Genomic DNA, 20269 nt, shown 5'->3' with positions numbered 1-20269 from the left:
AATGTCCTGTCTCTCTTACCATGTGAGGCTCTTATCCAAACTAAATGACAAATGCTGCTGCTCCCCAGAAGAGACTCCTTACCCTGCTGCTGAGAATGTGCACTGGCACAGCCACCGTGGGAGCCAGCTGGAGGCTATTCAAGACCCAGGAAACTGGAGCTGCCATAGAACTCAGCTTTCGTTTATAACCAAAGGGTTATAAACCAGCCCACCATAGACACCTATACTGCCATGTGTATAGGTGTACTGTACATAATAACCAGAAAATAGAACCAGTCTATCAACAAATGAATAGACAATGAAAATATTATATTATGAAATTATAGAAGGAAAATTAAATCATGGCATATTTTAGAAAACAAATAAAACTAAAAATCATCATATTTAGCAAAATAAACTAGGCAAACAAGGACAAATGCTACATGTTTTATCTCATATATGGAATTCATATTTAAAATTGTGTGTGTATGTATGTGTGTGTGTCTGTATCTCTCAGTATGTGTCTGCCTGTCTCTGTATGTGTGTCTGTTGTTGTGTGTGTAACTAAGAAGAGATTCATGAGAATAGAAGGAAGAGACGTTAAGGGAGGCAAGATGGAATACATGTAATAATGAATTAATAAGAGAGGATATCTAGAACAATGGATAGAATCTGCCTCCTAAGAGCTGGGATTAAAGGTGTGTAGCACTGCACACAGTCATGCAATGCATCCTCTCTACCCCCCTACATATCCAGCTTCATGGATTGAGGAACATATAAACACATGTGTGGGCGTTTACAAGTCCTACAGAAATTCAAGCCAGACAAAATATATCACCAAGAAGGAGTAGTAGGCCCAAAATTCCTCCTCTTACTAAGAAGCTATTAGTAATAAATACTTGTTGGGAAAGATAAAACTGTCAATTGTACTTCAGGGCTGGCCTCATGCTCAGGAGTAGGTAACCACCACAAAAGACTCCATACTTTGTGGTTGCTTGTTTGAGGGGTGTGTGTGTGTGGATGTGTGTGTGTGTGTGTGTGTGTGTATTTGTGTGTGTGTTTATGTAGTGTGTGTGCATGAACTTGTTTTGTTTGTTTGTTTGTTTTGTTTGTTTGTTTTTTAGGATTTGGTGAGTTTCATGTTTTTACTTTAATTTTATTTTCTTGAGTTTGGGGTTTACTGGGGAGTTATTAAGAGAGAGGGAAAATATAATCATTTTAAACTTCTAAAGGAGTAGGGTCAGTACTACTGAAGTTGCTTAGCATATGTAATGCTAAAAACATTTATAGATAGATAGATAGATAGGTAGGTAGATAGATAGATAGATAGATAGATAGATAGATAGATAGATAGATAGATAGATAGATGATAGATAGGTAGATAGACAGACGGACAGACAGACAGACAGACAGATAGATAGATAGATAGGTTGGACCTGATAGCTAATGCCTTTAAACCACAAAATTCCTTTATTCTTAGCACTCTGGAGGCATAGACTGACAGATCTCTCTGAATTTGAGCCAACCTTGTTGTAGGAGGACACTCGTGCATTCCAGGATGCTCAGACCCAAAATATTCACACAAAAAATATATTATTTGCAATACTGTTTGCTCAATAGCTTAAGCATATTTCTGGCTAACTCATATCTTAAATTAACCCATTTCTATTCATCTGTGTATCGCCCTGTGGCTGCAGCTTACTGACAAGATTCCTGCACGTCTGTCCCCAGCAGTGGATACATGGCATCTCTTTGACTCTGCCTACTCTCTCTATATATATCTCTTCCAGCCTGACTATATTCTATTAAGCCATTGGCTGAAAGTAGCTTCTTTATTCATTAACCAATAAAAGCACCACATATACAGAAGGACTTCCCACACTACAGCCTGGTCTACAAAAGTGAGTTTCAGGACAGCCAAGGCAACATAGAAGAACCCTGTTTCGAAAAATAAAAAGAAATTAATAACATGGTCTTTTAGGAAGGATATTTCAATTTTGAAATAAATGCTAGTATTTTATAATAAAAAAACGCAAAGATATATTAGTTAGAAATATGCTCCCTGCTGTTTACTCTGAATCTTGCTTCTATAGCGTGTGACGGCATCGGCACAGGATCATTGATGTCAGCTCAGACTGTGGATTCCAGCAACATTGACAAATTCATCAACTGCACGAAGATCAATGGGAACCTCATCTTCCTTGTCACGGGGATTCACGGGTCAGTACTCAGTTTCATACATTGTTCTGGGAAGTGAAGGTCTTCCTTCCGTTTGCATGCCTGTATTGTTGATTCACCTGAACCTAGAAGAGTTTTACCTTAAAACTCTCTCCACCCAATGTAATGGTCAGTCCTTCAGGAGTGCCGGCAACACATCTGCCTTCTGAGATTGGTCGGTAATTAGGTATAACAATGCACACTTGTAATTCAGCTTAAATATTTTTTGAGAACAAGCTCCTAGAACCCATTGTCTCAACAAGTCCAGGTTTTCAGGAAATATCACTAATTCATGAAACGAGGAATATCCTTTGACTTTCCAAAACATTAGTTCAAAATAACTTATATCCTAGTTTTAAAAAAGCTCACATGAAACAGCTCAAAGAATCTGACATAAAATTAAGTTGAAATTCTCCTAAGCTGCTTTTAAAAATACATTTTGTTCTGATGTATTCTTCTTTCTCTTATATGGGGAAATTAGCACAACTATAAAGTGGATTTTATTTTGGTAATAAAAATTCTTACATTATCTGGGGTCCTTTATTACAGAACCGCCTGCTGGCTTTAACTGGGGAAATAACCAAGTTTGTATACTTTCTGTAATAAAAACGTCAATAGTTGTACTTTGTATTTTATCTATTTGTCTATATTACTACTTAATCTCTAAATATTAGGGCTACAGGCTACCAATAAAGACTATCACTCACATATTTTAATTCAAACTCTTACACTGAACATATATCACATCATTTCTGGAAGCAAAATAGCTTAACACATTATGAATAAATATTTCCAAATAAGAGCAGCATGAGCAATGTGACAAAGTATTTATCTTCATTCAGACAAATTATTATTTATGCTCTTGCATACAACATCTCTATTTAAAAAACGTTGTTTTTAATATGGCCCATGTCATGTCCTGTAAAGGTACACATGTATCTTCTGATCAGTTGGTTATGTTTAGCCAAACCAAAGCTTCTCTTGAAATTAAGATTTCTAATTTCCATTTAAAACTTGGTGATTCTCAACCTACATCCATATGTAACAATGATGTGCTATACTTGAGCAACTCTCACCATTCTGAGATGGGATCCATTATACTAACTTAACAAAAGTCTCTGCACTTCCTCATGTCATCTGAATTGTTGATTTATCCCGTTTAGCCCATATCAGCAAAAAACTTGGGCCAGCACTTACTTCCTTTCTTTATAATTCAGTGACTGCGTGACATCCAGTAAATGACATATGTTTATGTGAATTATTACTTTTTAAAAAATCAATGTCCTTGTGCCCAAAACAGCATCTGTCAGTAAAACTATCTGAGGACCCGAGAAATAAGATGGAGCCAGTGAGTGCTCATTGTTTCCTCCAGCATGGACAACACAGTAGTCATTTTTCCTCATACTAGAGGAAAATTTCTGACAGAAACAACTTAAGGGAGGATGTGTTTATGCTAGTTCACAGTTTGAGAGTGCAGCTAACGTGGCAAGGAAGTCACGGCAGCCAGACCTTGAGGCAGCAGACCACATTGCGTGTATGGCTCTCTCTCTGCATTTTACTCTACCCAGAACTCCAGCCTCTCCATCAGTGCCGTTCACTTCTCAAGTTAGTCTTCCCCTCTAAACTAACTTATTCAAGATACGTACTCACAAGTCTACCCATAGACAGCCTGATCTAGGTTACCTCTCACAAGTAAGCTTAGAGATTTACCTCCCAAGTGAGTCTAGATCTTCCAACATATGTGATATGAGCCATCGCAGATGTGATAAAAAGTAGTTGTTTCAAGCCCTCAGGGATCACTGTGATTTCAAAATACATTCTCATGAACTGTAATTTCTTTAGTAAAGAAGTGAATTTTGATATTGTCAGATCTAACATAAATTCATATTTGTGTGTTCATAAAGCATCTGACATTTTATTAAATTCAAAATAAAATCCAGAGATACTGTTCCCTTGTTAAACACATAAATTTTAAAAATTAAGGCAATTCCTAATTATAATTACAGCAAAATATGAAAATGTTCAATGTGATAAATAGTATTGCTTGAAAATTCCTCAACTTCTACTTAAAATAAAAATTTAGATTTATAAGAAATGATATTAGAAATCATTCTATTGCAGGAAGTACAGGAAATTAAATGTCATATTAATAGCTGGAGACTGAAATACAAAATAACTAAATATACATATTACCCACACATGTAACATTATTCCAGAAAAGCTTTAAATTTGTATCAATAAACTGAAATCCAATATAAAATATTTATCCTGAGATAAATACCTGGTTTTATTTTGGGGGGATTAATGTATATTCAATAATATATCTTTTTATTTTATCATTTCTATATCCTATCTTTCTTTTTTCACTTAGAGATCTTTGAATTTAACTATTTTGTTTAGCTATTTTTTTTACTATAACCAATAACAATTTGTAAACAAACCCTCTAAACAACAACAAATACCATAATTCATTTTGGGGGAATGTGGGAGTAGTTTTCTAGGCTACTTCCTGCTGATTGTGGGCACTGATAACCTTTGGGGGACCCTGAGAAAATTTAGAATTTTGGTCAAGTTCTGACTGGAGTATTCTGTGAAGCTGGCTCACCTCGATAAGTCACCTACAAGTTCTGGATTTAGAACTCAGAAGAAAGTGCGACAGAGGTGCTCTGAGATATTGGATCATCTGGGTCATCCACTCCTATCAGGGATTTTTCAGGGGGGTATTTCTCTATCAAGCCTTATTTTTCTTAAGCCAGAAAGGATCTTCAGCCTCTCACTTCCTGTGGAAATAAAAGCAGAACATGTTTCCCCAAGTAACATATCTTTTGACTGAAATTTTGAAGCTAAGGTATTTTTGAAATATGTAGTTCAGTTAATCTATAAACTTTCATAATCATATGTCTCTCAGCAATGGTTGTTTACTCATTAAGAGTCAAAAAAATCTAAAGAAAACTTAATAATATACATAATCCAGACTCTCTTTGTATTTTCCTTCTTCATGTGGTTTATTATATTCTTTATTACTCTGTTCCACTTTTAAGGACTTTTTCTATCTGTTTTCTTTTATCTCCCAAGCCTACACACATTTTTAACACACTGTAAACCATTTAGTGGTTTTATTTTTTCCCTTTTTCCTTCTGAATCTGTCTGTACTGCATATCTCTTTCTTTATCTTACCACATGACCCTTTAAACTTCCAAGAGGGCACAACTAAGACCAAAATCATGACTTGAGCGAATGACGTTGCTGCATTCTTTCCTTCTAAGAGTCTAGATCTTGACAGAACTGCTGGATTTAGCCGTGTTTACCACTCCAATTATGGGAAGTTTTTAGTCCTTGCTGATGACGAGCAGTGTGCCACCCATTGATCATAAATCCTATTTAAGTGTTTGGTTGCAGGATGTCTTAAAAGAGTCACATGGTTTTTACTGCTAAAACTGAGTCAGGAGGCTGTCTCTTAAAGGAGGTGTGCCTCTGCTTGCCAATCACAAACGGAGTCTATCAACAAAAGTGCAGTTACCAAGGAACCAAATTTGACTCCATTTTGTGTTCTTACTATCCCTTTTAAAGCTTTTTCAGACTCTATGTGAAAATTCTTGCTGAATGTTTAAATGCCATATGTAAGCAGTAGTTTTCTTTCTTAGAGTCACACAGTCCCCAAAACCTGCTAGGTGTTTTCCAAATTACCATTGCGAAGTGTAATATTATTTTTAAATCTTCGACTGATAGCTCAGGCTTATCATTACCTAGCTCATAATTTTTTTCTCTGCTCCCTTGCTCCCCCGCTCTCCCCTCCTCTTCAACTCTCTCTCAAGGTTCCCATGTTCCTAATTTATTCAGGAGATCTTGTCTTTTTCTACTTCCCAAGCAGATGTAGTTTTTTTAATTGATATTTATTGAATTCTACATTTTTCTCTGCTCCCCTCCCTCCCTCTCCTCTTCAACCCTCCCACAAGGTCCCCATGCTCCCAATTTACTCAGGAGATCTTGTCTTTTTCTACTTTCTACTTCCCATGTAGATTAGATCTATGTAAATCTCTCTTAGTGTCCTCCTTGTCGTCTAAGTTCTCTGGGATTGTGCTTTGTAGGATGACTTTCTTTGATTCATGTTTAAAAATCACCTATGAGTGAATGGATACATGTGGTAATTGTCTATCTGTGTCTGGGTTACCTCACACAAAATAATGTTTTCTAGCTACATCCATTTTCCTGCAAAATTCAAGATGTCAGGGTCTTTTTTTGTTTTGTTTTGTTTTGTTTTGTTCTGTGTAGTACTCTATTGTGTAAATGTACCACATTTTCATTATCCATTCTTCATTCAAGGGGCATTTAGGTTGTTCCAGATTCTGACTATGACAAACAAACCTGCTATGAACATAGCTGAGCACATGACCTTGTGGCACTATTGTAGCTCATGCATTTTAAGTTCATCCATATTCCTTATATAAATTCTGACACATGGCAGGACCTCTTCTCAGTATGGCATGCTCATCTTCCTCTCTCTACATCTGTCTGGCATCTTCTGACTCCACCCTTCTTCCCATCATCCTTAGTTTTTTTTCTTTACCTATACTTTCTGCCTGGCTACTGGCATTTTTAAGCCAATTTGAATGACAAATCTTTACAGTGTACAAGAGGATTATTCCACAGCATGCACACGCACACACACATACACAAACACACACACACACACACACACACAGAGATGACTAGGTTTCTTTGAAGTTGGAACAACATTTCTATGACACACAAATGATGATTCAGTGTAAAAATAGCAATCTGAGGTTTCCTCTGGTAGCACATTTTTAAGGTTGTAGGGAACACAGGGAAGTCCTTTAATGAAATATGACTTTAACAGCCTTGTTTTTTGGTTATTATTAAAAGCCTGATTACCACTACAATTAAAATATTTCTATAAATGTTCCAAATTACCTTTAATGGAGTGGTACTATGCCAATTGAGAACCACTGGACCAAATTATATTAGTCAAATAATTATGAAAATTGACCTACACAACCAAGTTTCTTTAAAATAATGTCTAGGAGAGAAAATTCAAAAAATAATGATTTAGTGAGAATTGGAATAAGTGTTTAAGCCTTGTTTCATCATAGGACTATTTGGAGAAGTTATACTTATCAGGATTTTATGGACTCATAGTTCTTCCAGTTGAGGTAATAGTCAACAGATAATTACAAAGCAAATAGAAACAATTCTCACTTGGAGTCAAATGTATTGTACAATAGGAACCACATGAAATCTATAAATCTTTAAATTCCTCATTCTGTTTGGACTATAATATCACTAATTCATTCAAGTGGAAAAGAATTGCCCGCAAAAATCACCATGGGCTAGAAGTCCAAAGGTTGTCTTTAAAATGAACTCAACAGAAGACAAATGAGACAGTTTATGTATGTGACCCCATCCAGACCAGCGTGGAGTTTGAATAGCAGCTAAATGATGGATGGTGTGATGGAGCCAGGCGGATTCTCTTCTTGTCAAACACTCACCTTCCTCCAGTGAAAGACTGGGAAAATGGATAGATGATAAATAGCTCTTCTGCTTGTTTTGGTGAATAAATCAAAAAGTATTTTGATTTGTTGAGCCCCACATCAGTAAAATCTTAATAAATAGAATTAAAGGTAAGGAAAGTGAAGAGGTGAATATAGCAAAGGAAGTGAAAAGCACTAACGGCAGGTGGAGAAGGCAGCAGAAGAGAAACCACTGTGACTGTCTAGTTTAGACTGCAGAAAAGTGGTAAACAAATATCACTTTATGGCTTAATTGCAGACTTTTATAGACTATCTTAGAAAGCAAATAAAGGCAAATTTGGTTTCAGATACTTCATAGTTCAGATGATTATCTGTCCTTAATCATAAGTTTGAAAGCTTGAATACTTTGAAGTCAAAATTGATACTATTGTGTCTGGAGGAAAATATATATGACATATTTGAAAGACACATGTCTGTGAAATATGATATTTCCTCCATTCTCAGTCTCATGAGAGAATAAGTCATGAAGCCCTTCCCATTCATTTCAAGAACTATAACTATCAAGCCAATTCAATGTGTCTAGGCTATATATATATATATATATATATATATATATATATGTATGTATATATATATATATATGTATATATATATATATGGTGGTTTATTCCGTCTCTGTGTATGTATATGCTGGTGAGGAGAGGGAGAAGGACAGGAGGCACAGTAAATTTTAATAGTCACAGCTTTAGATATTATAAATAGTAAACTTCTAGTAAATAAAATGTTTTCTGTACTTTCAATACCATTACTCTCAACATATTTGTAGTGACTTTTAATAAGATACTATTATTCGTTGACACAGTTCTTTAATGATGAGGTCAAAAGTCATTAATTAAATGGTATTTTATTCAGAAATATTTCTTTCAGAAAATACAGTCTTGGCAATTTGTCAATTGCGTTCTTGGATTTAAAAAAGCTAAAGAAAGTTAATTGGCATGGTCATACTGTGCCATAAAATTGCCTCTGCCAAGAATGGAAATTCAACTCATTTCCTTAATTATAATGAGAAATCCTGGCATGCAAAGGGTCTAGAGCTATCAAAGGAATGTTCCTCTCATCCTCTGTCTTGACCTTGATCATGTGCATGCTCTTACAGTGGCAAGATGCTTCTAAGAATGCTGGAAATGTGTCACAGAGAGGGACTGACAGGAAGAGGTTTTCATGACAGGTCACAGGAGTGGCAGATAGTAAAGTCACATCTAGATTTCTTTTTCTTTCTATGCTGAACACAAAACACAGTGACAGGGTAGTCATAATTTTCTTTTACTTGGCTCTGTATTTAATAGAGAAAAACAGTTCTAAGATAGTATGGCTCTTGAGTGGCTTTAGGATGAGACTCCCCACAGGTACTTTGAAGTTGAAAAGTGGGATTCTGTCAACGTATTTTATAGGAGTATTGAATCACTAAAATTAAGTACATAAATGATCTATGGTCCATTGGGTTTCTGGTTAACAATTAATTTCATCTTGGAAACCAGGAAATTTTCAGTCATGACTTTGTCTGACTCCTTTATTCTTTGCTTGCCCTGAATTTTTAATCTTTTTCTATGATGCCAGTATGTTAGATTTTTATGGCCAAAATTGGTGCATACTTTTAGTTTTTCATGGCAGGGCAATGGTAAAACTCCATTCCCCAATTTCAGAGCTTATATTTCCTCTGATAGAGGAGTTTTGCACATTAAAAGATGGATATAGATTTCAAGAACTGAATGTTAAATAGGGTTGCTGTGAAATGTTTTCTGAACATAACATGAGTGTTGCACACATGAACTAATAAACAGCAGCTGAGGTCACCTGCACAATATCAAGTCAATTTTAAATAAAAACACAGCACAGAGGTCAAGCAGGTTGCTTAGCAGAGTAGATGAGGGCCGTTGATGGCTGCTGCAGAAGGGATAGCTCCTTTTCTTTGGAGGGATGGTCACTGTTCTTTTGCCCCATATTACAGCGTATGATCCCACAACCAACAGCATATGGGCATCTCTATGGACTCAGGGTTTTCAAATATTTAATATCAAAAAAATAGGGCAGGCATGGAGTAGGTAGGGAGATGCTTTGGATGGGTTGGGGAGGAAATTGGAAGGAAGGAGTTTGATTGGATGTGTTCAAGATATATTATATGTCTGCATGAAATTTTCAAAGAAAAAAATTAATTTCAAAAGATGAATGCAAAAGTTTGTCATGTGTTACACTTCATTTTGTATCTATTTTGTCTATATTAACATCAAAAGAGGTCATATGTAACACACATTTACACACATATATGTACATAGGCATGCATTTATGCATGTAGATATGGAAGAGTGTGTGAACGCGCAAGAGTGCACTTTTTAGAGAACTTTACATTTAGACTTTATACTTTTAAGAGATGTGACTCTGAGAATATTCTGGATCAATAGGGTTTTTTTTTTGAGTTATAGAAAAATGTGCTGTGGTTTCTCAGTCTCAGCAATACCTAACGCCAGAGCTTTATACAGCAATGCACACTAAACTAGTAGTACATTGCATTGATTGCATTTCTTAGTTTAAAAAGTAATTTAATCAAGCAAAGCCTTTTTAAAAGAGATGAGATGATCCACAGTGTGGGGCAAAATGCTGATGAGCCAAGTTTAGAAGTCAATGTCAGGTGGTTTGAGAGTTCAAACTGGAACTCATGGTTGCTTAAAATGATCTTTTAAATCCATCTTTCATGGATGAAGACTACTGCTCCAGAAGCTATGCCCTATACCTACCTGTTTGTTGGGTTATTATAAAGTATCTCGGTGTATAACCCTATTAAGACTGTTTAGTTACTGTATTCTGTGTTTTTGCACAAACAAAATAGAAAGGTCTCAGAAATGGTAACAGATGATCATTGTTCACAGGAAGAATAAAACTCATTTAATTGCTATATGATTCTAGAAAAGCTGAGGTTCATTCTTCTGAGAAAGTTCAGTATCTCACAGAAATCTGATCAATGTATAACATTTAACACTTCTGTGAAGATATGAAGTCTACACACATCCTGGAAAGCCTTTAAAGAAATAAAGAATCAAATAAATGCTGTTTGCTGCTTAAATTACTGAAAGTATTACTTCAACTCTGAGATAATTTGGTATCATGTTGGGCTCAATATTCAGGTACACAATTATTTAAAATCACCAATATTTACATAAATATTTTTGGAATATGAAAACTAAAAATATTCTATTAGTTGTTTTTAAATGAAAACTTTAGAACATATCAGACATAAATTTCAAAGCATTTTTCATAAGGTAAGAATATTTTAGAAATATTGAAAATGTATATGTTTTGTATTAAGAAATTGTTAAAATTTTAAATAATATATATTACTTAAATACATTATATTTAGATGGGAGCAAATATTTCCTGCTAAAAACAACCAATTTCAATACTGTTGCATCTCTTCCTTATTTTCTAGGGACCCTTACAATGCAATTGAAGCCATAGACCCAGAGAAACTGAATGTCTTTCGGACAGTCAGGGAAATAACAGGTACTTTTAATATTTTTTTTGCCACAAGCAAAATATGACCTTTTCATTTCTTGAAATAATTCCATAATATTTATAATAGCTTTAATTTTCAAGGAAAGTTCTAGTTCTCTTGAAAAACTAACTCACATGATTTTAAACATTTATTAGCTTTTATATTTTGAAACCAATAGAGTTACATAAAAAACTTTGGAATATTGTTAATATTGCTTTTGCAAATACCAAAAGCTCTGTGACTCTTGGACACTTGTTTTGGAATTTACTTTCTCATAAGAATTTCAATTTAATGTGGAAAATGTGTAGCACTTGTTTGGCACGATAGTTTTTGAGCATTTACTATTTTAAATATTTTATAATAACTTATGGGTTCATAAATATGAATCAAACTTGGATTTGACATTACATGAAATAAAACCTGATATGAAAGGTTAGGGCTAAAGACAACTTAAGATTTCTAGGTCAATAGAGATGTGATAGTACATAAATAAATGGTGAAGGAATTCACAGAAATAGAGCTGTATTCTTTCTCCTTAATTGGATAACAATTCTATGTATATGTATCTATCAAAATAAAATAAATTCTTTTTCAATATTTGATACATACAACTTTATGATTCCCTTAATCATAAAGAATCCCTGGGATTCTTGATCCCATACTTTGATATCAACTATTTATCTATTATTTACCCCAGAAGCTCATAGTATTACGCTTAATCATTAAAGGCAAACTTTGTTGACTGCTTCAAGAGTAGTTTTCATTGCCTTTGCTTACTTTCTGCCTTTCAATGTATTTTCATTGTGTTTGGATGATAATTAGCATGTCATTGAAAAATAATAACACAAATGATTTCGCTTTCCGAAATCCCTATAGGTTTTCTGAACATACAATCGTGGCCTCCAAATATGACAGATTTCAGTGTCTTCTCCAACCTTGTCACCATTGGAGGAAGAGTCCTCTACAGGTAGGTAAAGGTGTTCAATGATGTATACTGCACAAATACAATGAAAGACATCATAGGTACTTTAATGTTATAAACACCAGTATTACTGATCAGCAGATCAGTAATATTGAGTGACTCCAAAGAGTAGACTCCTGAAGTAATCCCCACTGTGATGTGAAACACATAGAATTCATAACTTTGTTTTCAATGACTTTTTGCCTGTGCTGTGTTGCAGGGGGCCACTTGTTCATCCTGGCCACCTGGCTAGCTTACTCCTAAAATAACCACACAGAAACTGTATTAATTAAATCACTGCTTGACCCATTAGTTCTAGTTTCTTATTGGCTAATTCTTATGTCTTAATTTAACCCATTAATATTAATCTGTGTAGTGCTACGTGGCAGTGTCTTACTGGGTAAAATTCCCAGCTTCTGTCTCTGACGGATCTATGGTGTCTCTCTGACTCTGCTTTCTTCCTCCAAAAATTCAGTTCTGTCTTCTCCACCTACCTAAGTTCTGCCCTATTAACTAGGTCAAGGCAGTTTCTTTATTCATTAACCAATGAAAGCAACACAAAAACAGAAGGGCCTCCTACAGCAGTGCTGATATTAATGTTTTTTTAAATATGAAGCTTATGATGTGACCTCTAGAACTGCACCTTATTTTTAATTTGTATTATAATAACAGATATACTTAAATGACTAAGAAATGATGTGAGTTTTTGGGAAATGAAGGTTGTTGTACTCAGAGGCTAGATCTGTATCTCTGGTGCCATTGTTTGTGCCATGCATACAGTGTTGATATTACAGGGTAGGTTCACTCTCTTCAGTGTTGAATTATTATTATTAGTGGAAAGGTTAGAAGGGTATTGTTAGCCAATATTAATATCAATATTATAAATTTACATGATAAAATGAGCCTTTCATAAGGGTACTGTTTCTTAAAGTTTTGTTTTAAACTGTGTCAGTTAAATTTGACTCTTTAAACAGAAAACAAATATAGCTCTAAGCTTGGAAAAGCAGTACAAATGTTCAATAAAAATGTTTGACTTCCCTATCTAGTGGAATAACGGAAGTCCGTGCCATCACTTCAGTTAGAATGCAGGTCATTAAAAAAACAAAAGGTAGTAAATGCTAAGAAGGATGGAGGAGAACAGACGTACACATCCACAGAGAAAATGTAAGATAGTATACCAACAAGAGAAATCATTGTGGGTGTTCCTCTATCATCAATATAGTACCACTGTATAATCAGTGTTTCTTACGTATATTCCTAAGTTAGCATAAGGAAGAAAACGACAGGGCATGTCAATAGATGGATAACTAAACAAAATGTATATAAAAAAGAATTGTTTTCATCCCAAAGTGGATAGAGTGAATCTTACAGATCCTCAAAGCTAGATATTCAAGAGAGAGGGAAAACTTAGTCCTCTCCAGAGATGAAACCCTAATAGATTATCCAACCCTATTTGGTCAACCATAAACACAAATGGACTAAGCATGTTTTATATGTGTGTGTATGTATGTATGTATATATATATATGTGTGTGTGTGTGTGTGTAATAGATACATATATGTGTACAAACACTAATAATTAAAGAATTCATATGTTGATATGGTATGGGAGTAACCTCAAGGAATTAAAAGTGTCAAGTTTGGAGTGAAAATTATATAAATATGATACTCATGTGTGAAATTCTCAAAAAACATAATAAAACAAGTGTAAAAGTTGTATAAACATACACACACACTGAAGTGAATCCTATCACTTAAAAGAATAATTATCTTGTCATATGCAGGAAATACATGAAACTTGGAATTATGTAAAAAAATAAACTATACTCCAACAAAACAAATGTTGTACTTTCTGCAATATATAATACAAACATATATAGATGATGTAGATAGATAGATAGATAGATAGATAGATAGATAGATAGATAGATAGATGATAGACAGACAGATAGACAGATAGATAGATGATAGATAACAGATAGACAGGACAGAAAGACAGACAGACAGATAGATAGATGGATGGATGGATAGGTATGATCAGAAAAGGGACTACTTGGGAAGAAGAGATAGAGCAGTGAGTATGGAGAGAAGATAGGAGAAAGTAAACTGAGGACAATATAAAGCCTGATATTGCCATAAAAACAGACAGGATGGCCAATGGAACCAAATCGAAGACCCGAATATCAATCCACACACCTATGAACACCTGATTTTTGACAAAGAAGCAAAAAATGTCAGATGGAAAAAGAAGGCATATTTAACAAATGATGCTTGAATAACTGGACACCAATATGTAGAAGAATGAAAATAGATCTGTATATATCACCATGCACAAAAATTAAGTCCAAATGGATCAAAGACCTCAACATAAAGCCAACCACACTGAATCTCATAGAAGAGAAAGTGGAAAGTACACTTGAACACATTGGCACAGGAGACAACTTCCTAAATATAACCCCAGTAGCAGACACTAAGAGAAACAATTAATAAATGGGGCCTCCTGAAACTGAGAAGCTTCTGTAAAGCAAAGGGAACTGTAAACGACATAAAATGTCAGCCTACTGAATGAGAAAAGATCATCACCAACTCCACATTAGACAGAGGTCTGATCTCAAAAATAGACAAAGAAAACATATCCATGTTTACATAGTTATAGAAGCAACAATATATTATAGTGCTTAACTATAAAGACTTATTTATATTTATAAATATTCTATAAATATTTAGTATTAGTATAAAACTATATTGTTGAGAAGCTCAAAACTTAGGCTAACAAGAAAAGGCATATACATACATAATGTTCATAATTATAGGGGGTAGAGATTGTCAGTTAGGGAATTAAATCATTAAGTACATATCTTAGCAGAGAATTGCCTGTTCATCCAGTGTTGATGCTCTATTATTTTAATTTTTGTTGTGAGGTGCTCTGTCCTTACTGAACTTTACTGTTTCATGAATTAGTCATTGTGTTTTCCCCATCTCCTTTTCAGTGGGCTCTCATTGCTTATTCTCAAACAACAAGGCATCACTTCCCTACAGTTCCAGTCTCTGAAGGAAATCAGCGCGGGCAACATCTACATTACTGACAACAGCAATCTGTGTTATTATCACACTATTAACTGGACAACACTCTTCAGCACTATTAACCAGAGAATAGTGATCCGAGACAACAGACGAGCAGAAAACTGTAGTAAGTACATCACCACCCATACCTTCAGCAGGGACTTCTGCTCTGCTTTATATTGAGCTAAATCATTGTAAATCACATCAGAACTATCCCTTAACCTAAAAATGGAGAGATAACGGTGTTTATAGCATATTGTCTGTTTTTACAACCTGGCCAATATCTGAAAACCTCATCTGCAGATTTAGATTCCATAGATCTAATAAAACCTTATTGCAAAGCTTAATGATCATGCCAGGCAATTCCATGCATCCCACTATGACGTTTGGGGATGGCTGGATAACCTGAGATGTATTCTGAGATGTGGGGAAATGCTGTCTAGAAGTTTTCTATATTAGAAGAAAATTGGTTTTATAAATGCTCTTATATATAAATATGATTTTCTGATTTTCAGTATAGTTTGATACTTTTGCTCCATGCTTTTCCTTCATTGTTATACATAGGAAACAGTTTACATAGGCAGAATTCTACGTTTCCGATCTTAAACAAATATGCCCTGGAGATTAATAAATACACTAAACAAATATAATTCATATGTATATATACTGTATTTATTAAAAATACTAAATTTGTTTGTTTATGAGAATAAATGATGAGTAGAGGATGCTGTAAAATAACAATCTTAGGAGGCAAACCGAATTTACATCTATTGAATTAAGTAGTTGGTAAATTAAGTTGGTAACTCCATCTTGTTACAGGGATTGTCTAAAACACCTTAGGATAGCAAATTTAATAAAAGGAAACTTGTGAGAAATTTGGTTGCTTTTGTTGATTAAAACATTTTATAGAAAAGGAGAGATCTATAACAAGCACAAAATCTGGAGTTAGGAGATCTTTCATGCTTACACATTCTCTGTGCCACCTAAAATCAGGAAATAGATCTTCTACTTATGTATCAACCCATGCATAGTTATATTAAATTAATCTTCACTTTTCTGCACCATGGATCATTTACTTTGCTCATCCACTGCTGATTCTTGAGAGGTAACTGTTTTTGTTTTCTGTCTGATGAGAAACTTCTTTTTTTACAGTTTTGTGTGTGTGCTTCCATGCCACACAGAAGACGTATGACATTCAAATAGAATCTTTGATACAAATTTATAAATACTTATCTAATTTATTATTTTATTTTGTATCTTCTGTTTTATTCAAAATAATATCACTTCACCATCTTTCATCTATGATTTCTTGGTGGTTATGTATAGGAAAACATGAAAGCACCAGAGACACTCTGATCTCTTTGACATAGTGAATCTGAAATACTGAAAACACTCATGTTTTATATATCATTTTATACCTGGACATATAAAAGCAAATGGGAAGGAGAATAGAAGGAAGTTAAATATAGAATGAGCAGAGTTTTGAGTTTTTTGTATTCTTCTGAGAGTTATGAACTTTTGCAGCATGCAAAAAGAAACGTATCACAAATTACGGTAATAAGAATAATACACTGAACATCGCGTTTTTAAGCTTTCAATACTGTGAAAATTTCAGTATTAGAGTAAGTTCAGCTATTTTTAAACTGTATGTATGTTTCTTTTGGTACACTTAGATTTGAATGTTTAGTTTTGGAAAGAAATGAGGCAGTTAGAAGAAACCATTTTGTTCCATTATAGTACAAATTAGCAGCATCAGATTTAATCTCTAACAGCATCAAATAAGTGCTTTATTACATGAAGTCTATTTATTAAAATTTGGACTATGATCTCAACCAATTGAATCTGCAGAAATATCCCAAGCATGCATTTTCCTGAAATCGAGTAGCTCTGTAAACATGGCCTCAGGATTGATACTGCTGATGGTCGCAGTGAGTTGTACTATGGAAGTGGTATGATTAAAACCCTCCCCATCATGCACAGCACTCTGCAAATAGAAGTCCAAATAGATTCCTCCTTTTAGAGGAACTGAATTTTTAATATTCATTCTTTGTATCTGCACATGTTCAAGATATATCCGAGTATATGTATTTAAGTTCGTATTTGCTACAACACGTAAGTGTAGACAGAGACAGTATGTATACTACATTCATAAGGTATTTCAACACATATTCATAGACAAGCATGCAATATGCATGTTTTTAGACCTACACACCTGTTAACGTGATACAGTTACCATAAACATACTGACCTAAATCTGAAGTGATTGTCTATTAAAAAGGCAACAATTTAAAGAGATGATGTGGTATTCAAAATGATTTCCAATAAATGCTGACAAGAAATAAAAACTTTACCTCATCCAAAAAGGTGACAGTGGCTTGAACAACTTCCCCTTTTAAGTCAAAAATTTCAAAGCTGGCACGATGATTTGAAGAGAATCAGATCGAGAAACAGCTGCAGCACAGGAAAGACTCTCTCACTCCCTGTCTCGCCTTCCCGTGTGGGGATGCTGCTCGCCGGGTGACAGCCCTATGTGGGAGAAATTCCAGTGGACTTGTCAGAAGTTTTTTGAAGTTTCTTGAAAGACAGGAAGACATTCTTACATATAAACAGTTCAGAAATAAATATCATACCAACTCCTCAAAACCCAGGTTGTATTTGAGTCACACATTTTATTTCTTAAAAACTATTGTACATATGAAGTAGATATAATTAGAAACAGTTTCATTATTGATTTTTCGATATGGAAACAGTCTTTCCAAAATACAACTTTACATTTTTTATTATGAAATATGCAAAACACTGAAACATCGGTAAAGAATGTGTTATTTTTCTGTGTCTGTCTTCATTAGGGTTTCTCTTTCTGTGATAAAACAAGACCAAAAGCAACTTAGGGAGGAAAGTGTCTATTTGGCTGACAGATACTGTCTCTGTAAGTTTGCATGTGCGTCAATCCTGTTGATCTAGAGTACTTTATTTTCATGGTGTCCTCCATTCCCTGTAACTCTTACATTCTTTCTGCTTCTCTTTCTGTGGGATTTCCTGATTTACTGAAGGTAGAACTGTTACAAGGAACCACTTGTTCATCCTGGCCTCCCAGAACCAAAATAAGCACACAGAAACTGTATTCATTAAATCACTGCTTGGCCAATTAGCTCTAACTTCTTATTGGCTAACTCTTACATCTTAATTTAAATCATTTCTATTAATCTGCGTATCACCACAAGGTCGTGGCCTACCAACCAAGTTTCAGCATGTCTATCTCTGGTGGTGGATCATGGCATCTCTGACTCTTCCCTTATTTCTTCCAGTATTCAGTTCAGTCTTCTCCGCCTACCTAAGTTCTGACCTTTCAACAGGCCAAGGCAGTTTCTTAATTCATTAATGATAATCACAGCACACAGAGGGGACTCCCACATCACAGAACACTGTTATAGATTCGAGTATTTGTAGCTGGTTTGGTGTTTATGTTTTTCCTTCGGTATAATGCAGTTTCCTGAACTGTACCAAGGCATGGGGGAGGGGAGGTGTTCTGCTTAGGTAGTAGCTCAAGTTTTCTATGTTCAACGAATTATAGATGTGTTGTCTTCAGCAATAAGACCTTTATGTCTTAGCAGCAGTCAGCATTGTTGGGGGATTACCCTTTTGCCAAAAACTCAATTAGAAATAACTCCTTCCTGGTACCAGAAAAGTACTGAAAGCTTTACTTGAAGACATGAGCTGTCCAACTGGGACTCTGTCCCAGGTGAGGTGGTGCATTGTTGTTGGTAGTGGTGATGGTATGTGTGTTTCCCCTCTTTTGATTTCTCTCTGGGATTATTTATTTCCTGTGTTTTATTGGTTAACTTCTTTAAAGGTGAGTTTTCTTTCACCTTCTGCATGGCTGGATTGGTAGACAGATATCACTTAATTTTGATTTTTATCATGGAATATCTTATTTTCTCCATCTATTGTGATTGAATGTTTTGTCTGGTATAGTAGTCTATGTTAGCATCTGTGGTCTCTTAGAGTCTGCATGGCATCTGTCCCAAATGTTATTCTATAGTGTTCTCTTTTCATATTTCTTGATCTTTTTCCCTTGCAGCACTGAATATTCCTTCTTCATTCTGTAAGTTTAGTTGTTTTGATTATTATGTGCTTTGGGGAATTTATTTTATCATTTAATCTATTTGGTGTGTTCTGTATGTTTCATGTTCATTTATAGGCATCTTTTTTATTTTAATGAATTTTTCTTCTATTATTTTGTTGAAAATATTTTCTGCACCTTTGTCCTGTGTTTCTTCTACTTCCTCTGTTCCTATTATATTCTTATATTTTCTTAGTGTCCCAGATTTCCTGGCTGTTTTGTACCAAGGACTTTTTAGATTTACTTGTTTCTTTGACTGAGGTATTTAATTTCCTCTCTTCTGACTTTGATGCAAGGGAGTCTACCTTATGCCTCTTGTATTCCTATTGGAAAGTTTGCCTCTGAGGTTCCCGTTCAAGTTCCTAATTCTTTTCAATTTTATATTTTCCTTAGTTTGTTTGGTTTTTTTTTTTTTACTGATTCTATTTCCATTTTCAAACTGTGAACCCTTTCATTCATTTCCTTCCACTATTTACGTTTTCCAGGCTTTCTTGAAGGGATTTATTTACTTCATTTTAAGAACTGCTGTCAAAGTGGTTTTGATTTGCATTTCCCTGATCGCTAAGGAGGTTGAGCATGACCTTAAGTGTCTTCTGGCCTTTCGAAGTTCATCTGTTGTGAATTCTCTGTTCAGTTCAGTACCCCATTTTTTAATTGGGTTAATTAGAGTTTTAGTGCCTAGTTTCTTGAGTTCTTTGTATATTTTGGAGATCAGACCTTTGTCTGATGAGGGGTTGGTGAAGATCTTCTCCCAGTCAGAAGGCAGCCTTTTTGTCCTACTGACAGTGTCCTTTGCTTTACAGAAGCTTCTCAGTTTCAATAGATCCCATTTATTCATTGTTTCTCTTATTGTCTGTGCTGCTGGGGTCCTACTTAGGAAGAGGCCTCCTG

The 20269-nt window shown here is 34.8% G+C and overlaps 1 protein-coding gene across 4 annotated transcripts in view; it reads left to right on the top strand.

The window, feature by feature from the left end:
* The window catches only part of Erbb4 (erb-b2 receptor tyrosine kinase 4), a 1041831-nt gene that overhangs the window by 729259 nt on the left and 292303 nt on the right, over positions 1-20269 (top strand). For all 4 annotated transcript variants that reach the window (XM_085698741.2, XM_085698747.2, XM_085698750.2 and 1 more), the window contains exons 9-12: positions 2073-2199; positions 11167-11240; positions 12109-12199; positions 15183-15382. In XM_085698741.2, coding sequence (XP_085554867.2) covers positions 2073-2199; positions 11167-11240; positions 12109-12199; positions 15183-15382 — 492 coding nt within the window. The remainder of the gene's footprint in view (positions 1-2072; positions 2200-11166; positions 11241-12108; positions 12200-15182; positions 15383-20269) is intronic.

This window comes from Myodes glareolus, chromosome 1, assembly GCF_982192425.1.
Source record: "Myodes glareolus chromosome 1, mMyoGla1.1, whole genome shotgun sequence".
NCBI classification, from domain to species: Eukaryota; Metazoa; Chordata; class Mammalia; order Rodentia; family Cricetidae; genus Myodes; species Myodes glareolus.
The sequence above is the reverse complement of the archived record's forward strand: the minus strand, read 5'-3'. Positions and strand labels throughout refer to the sequence as shown.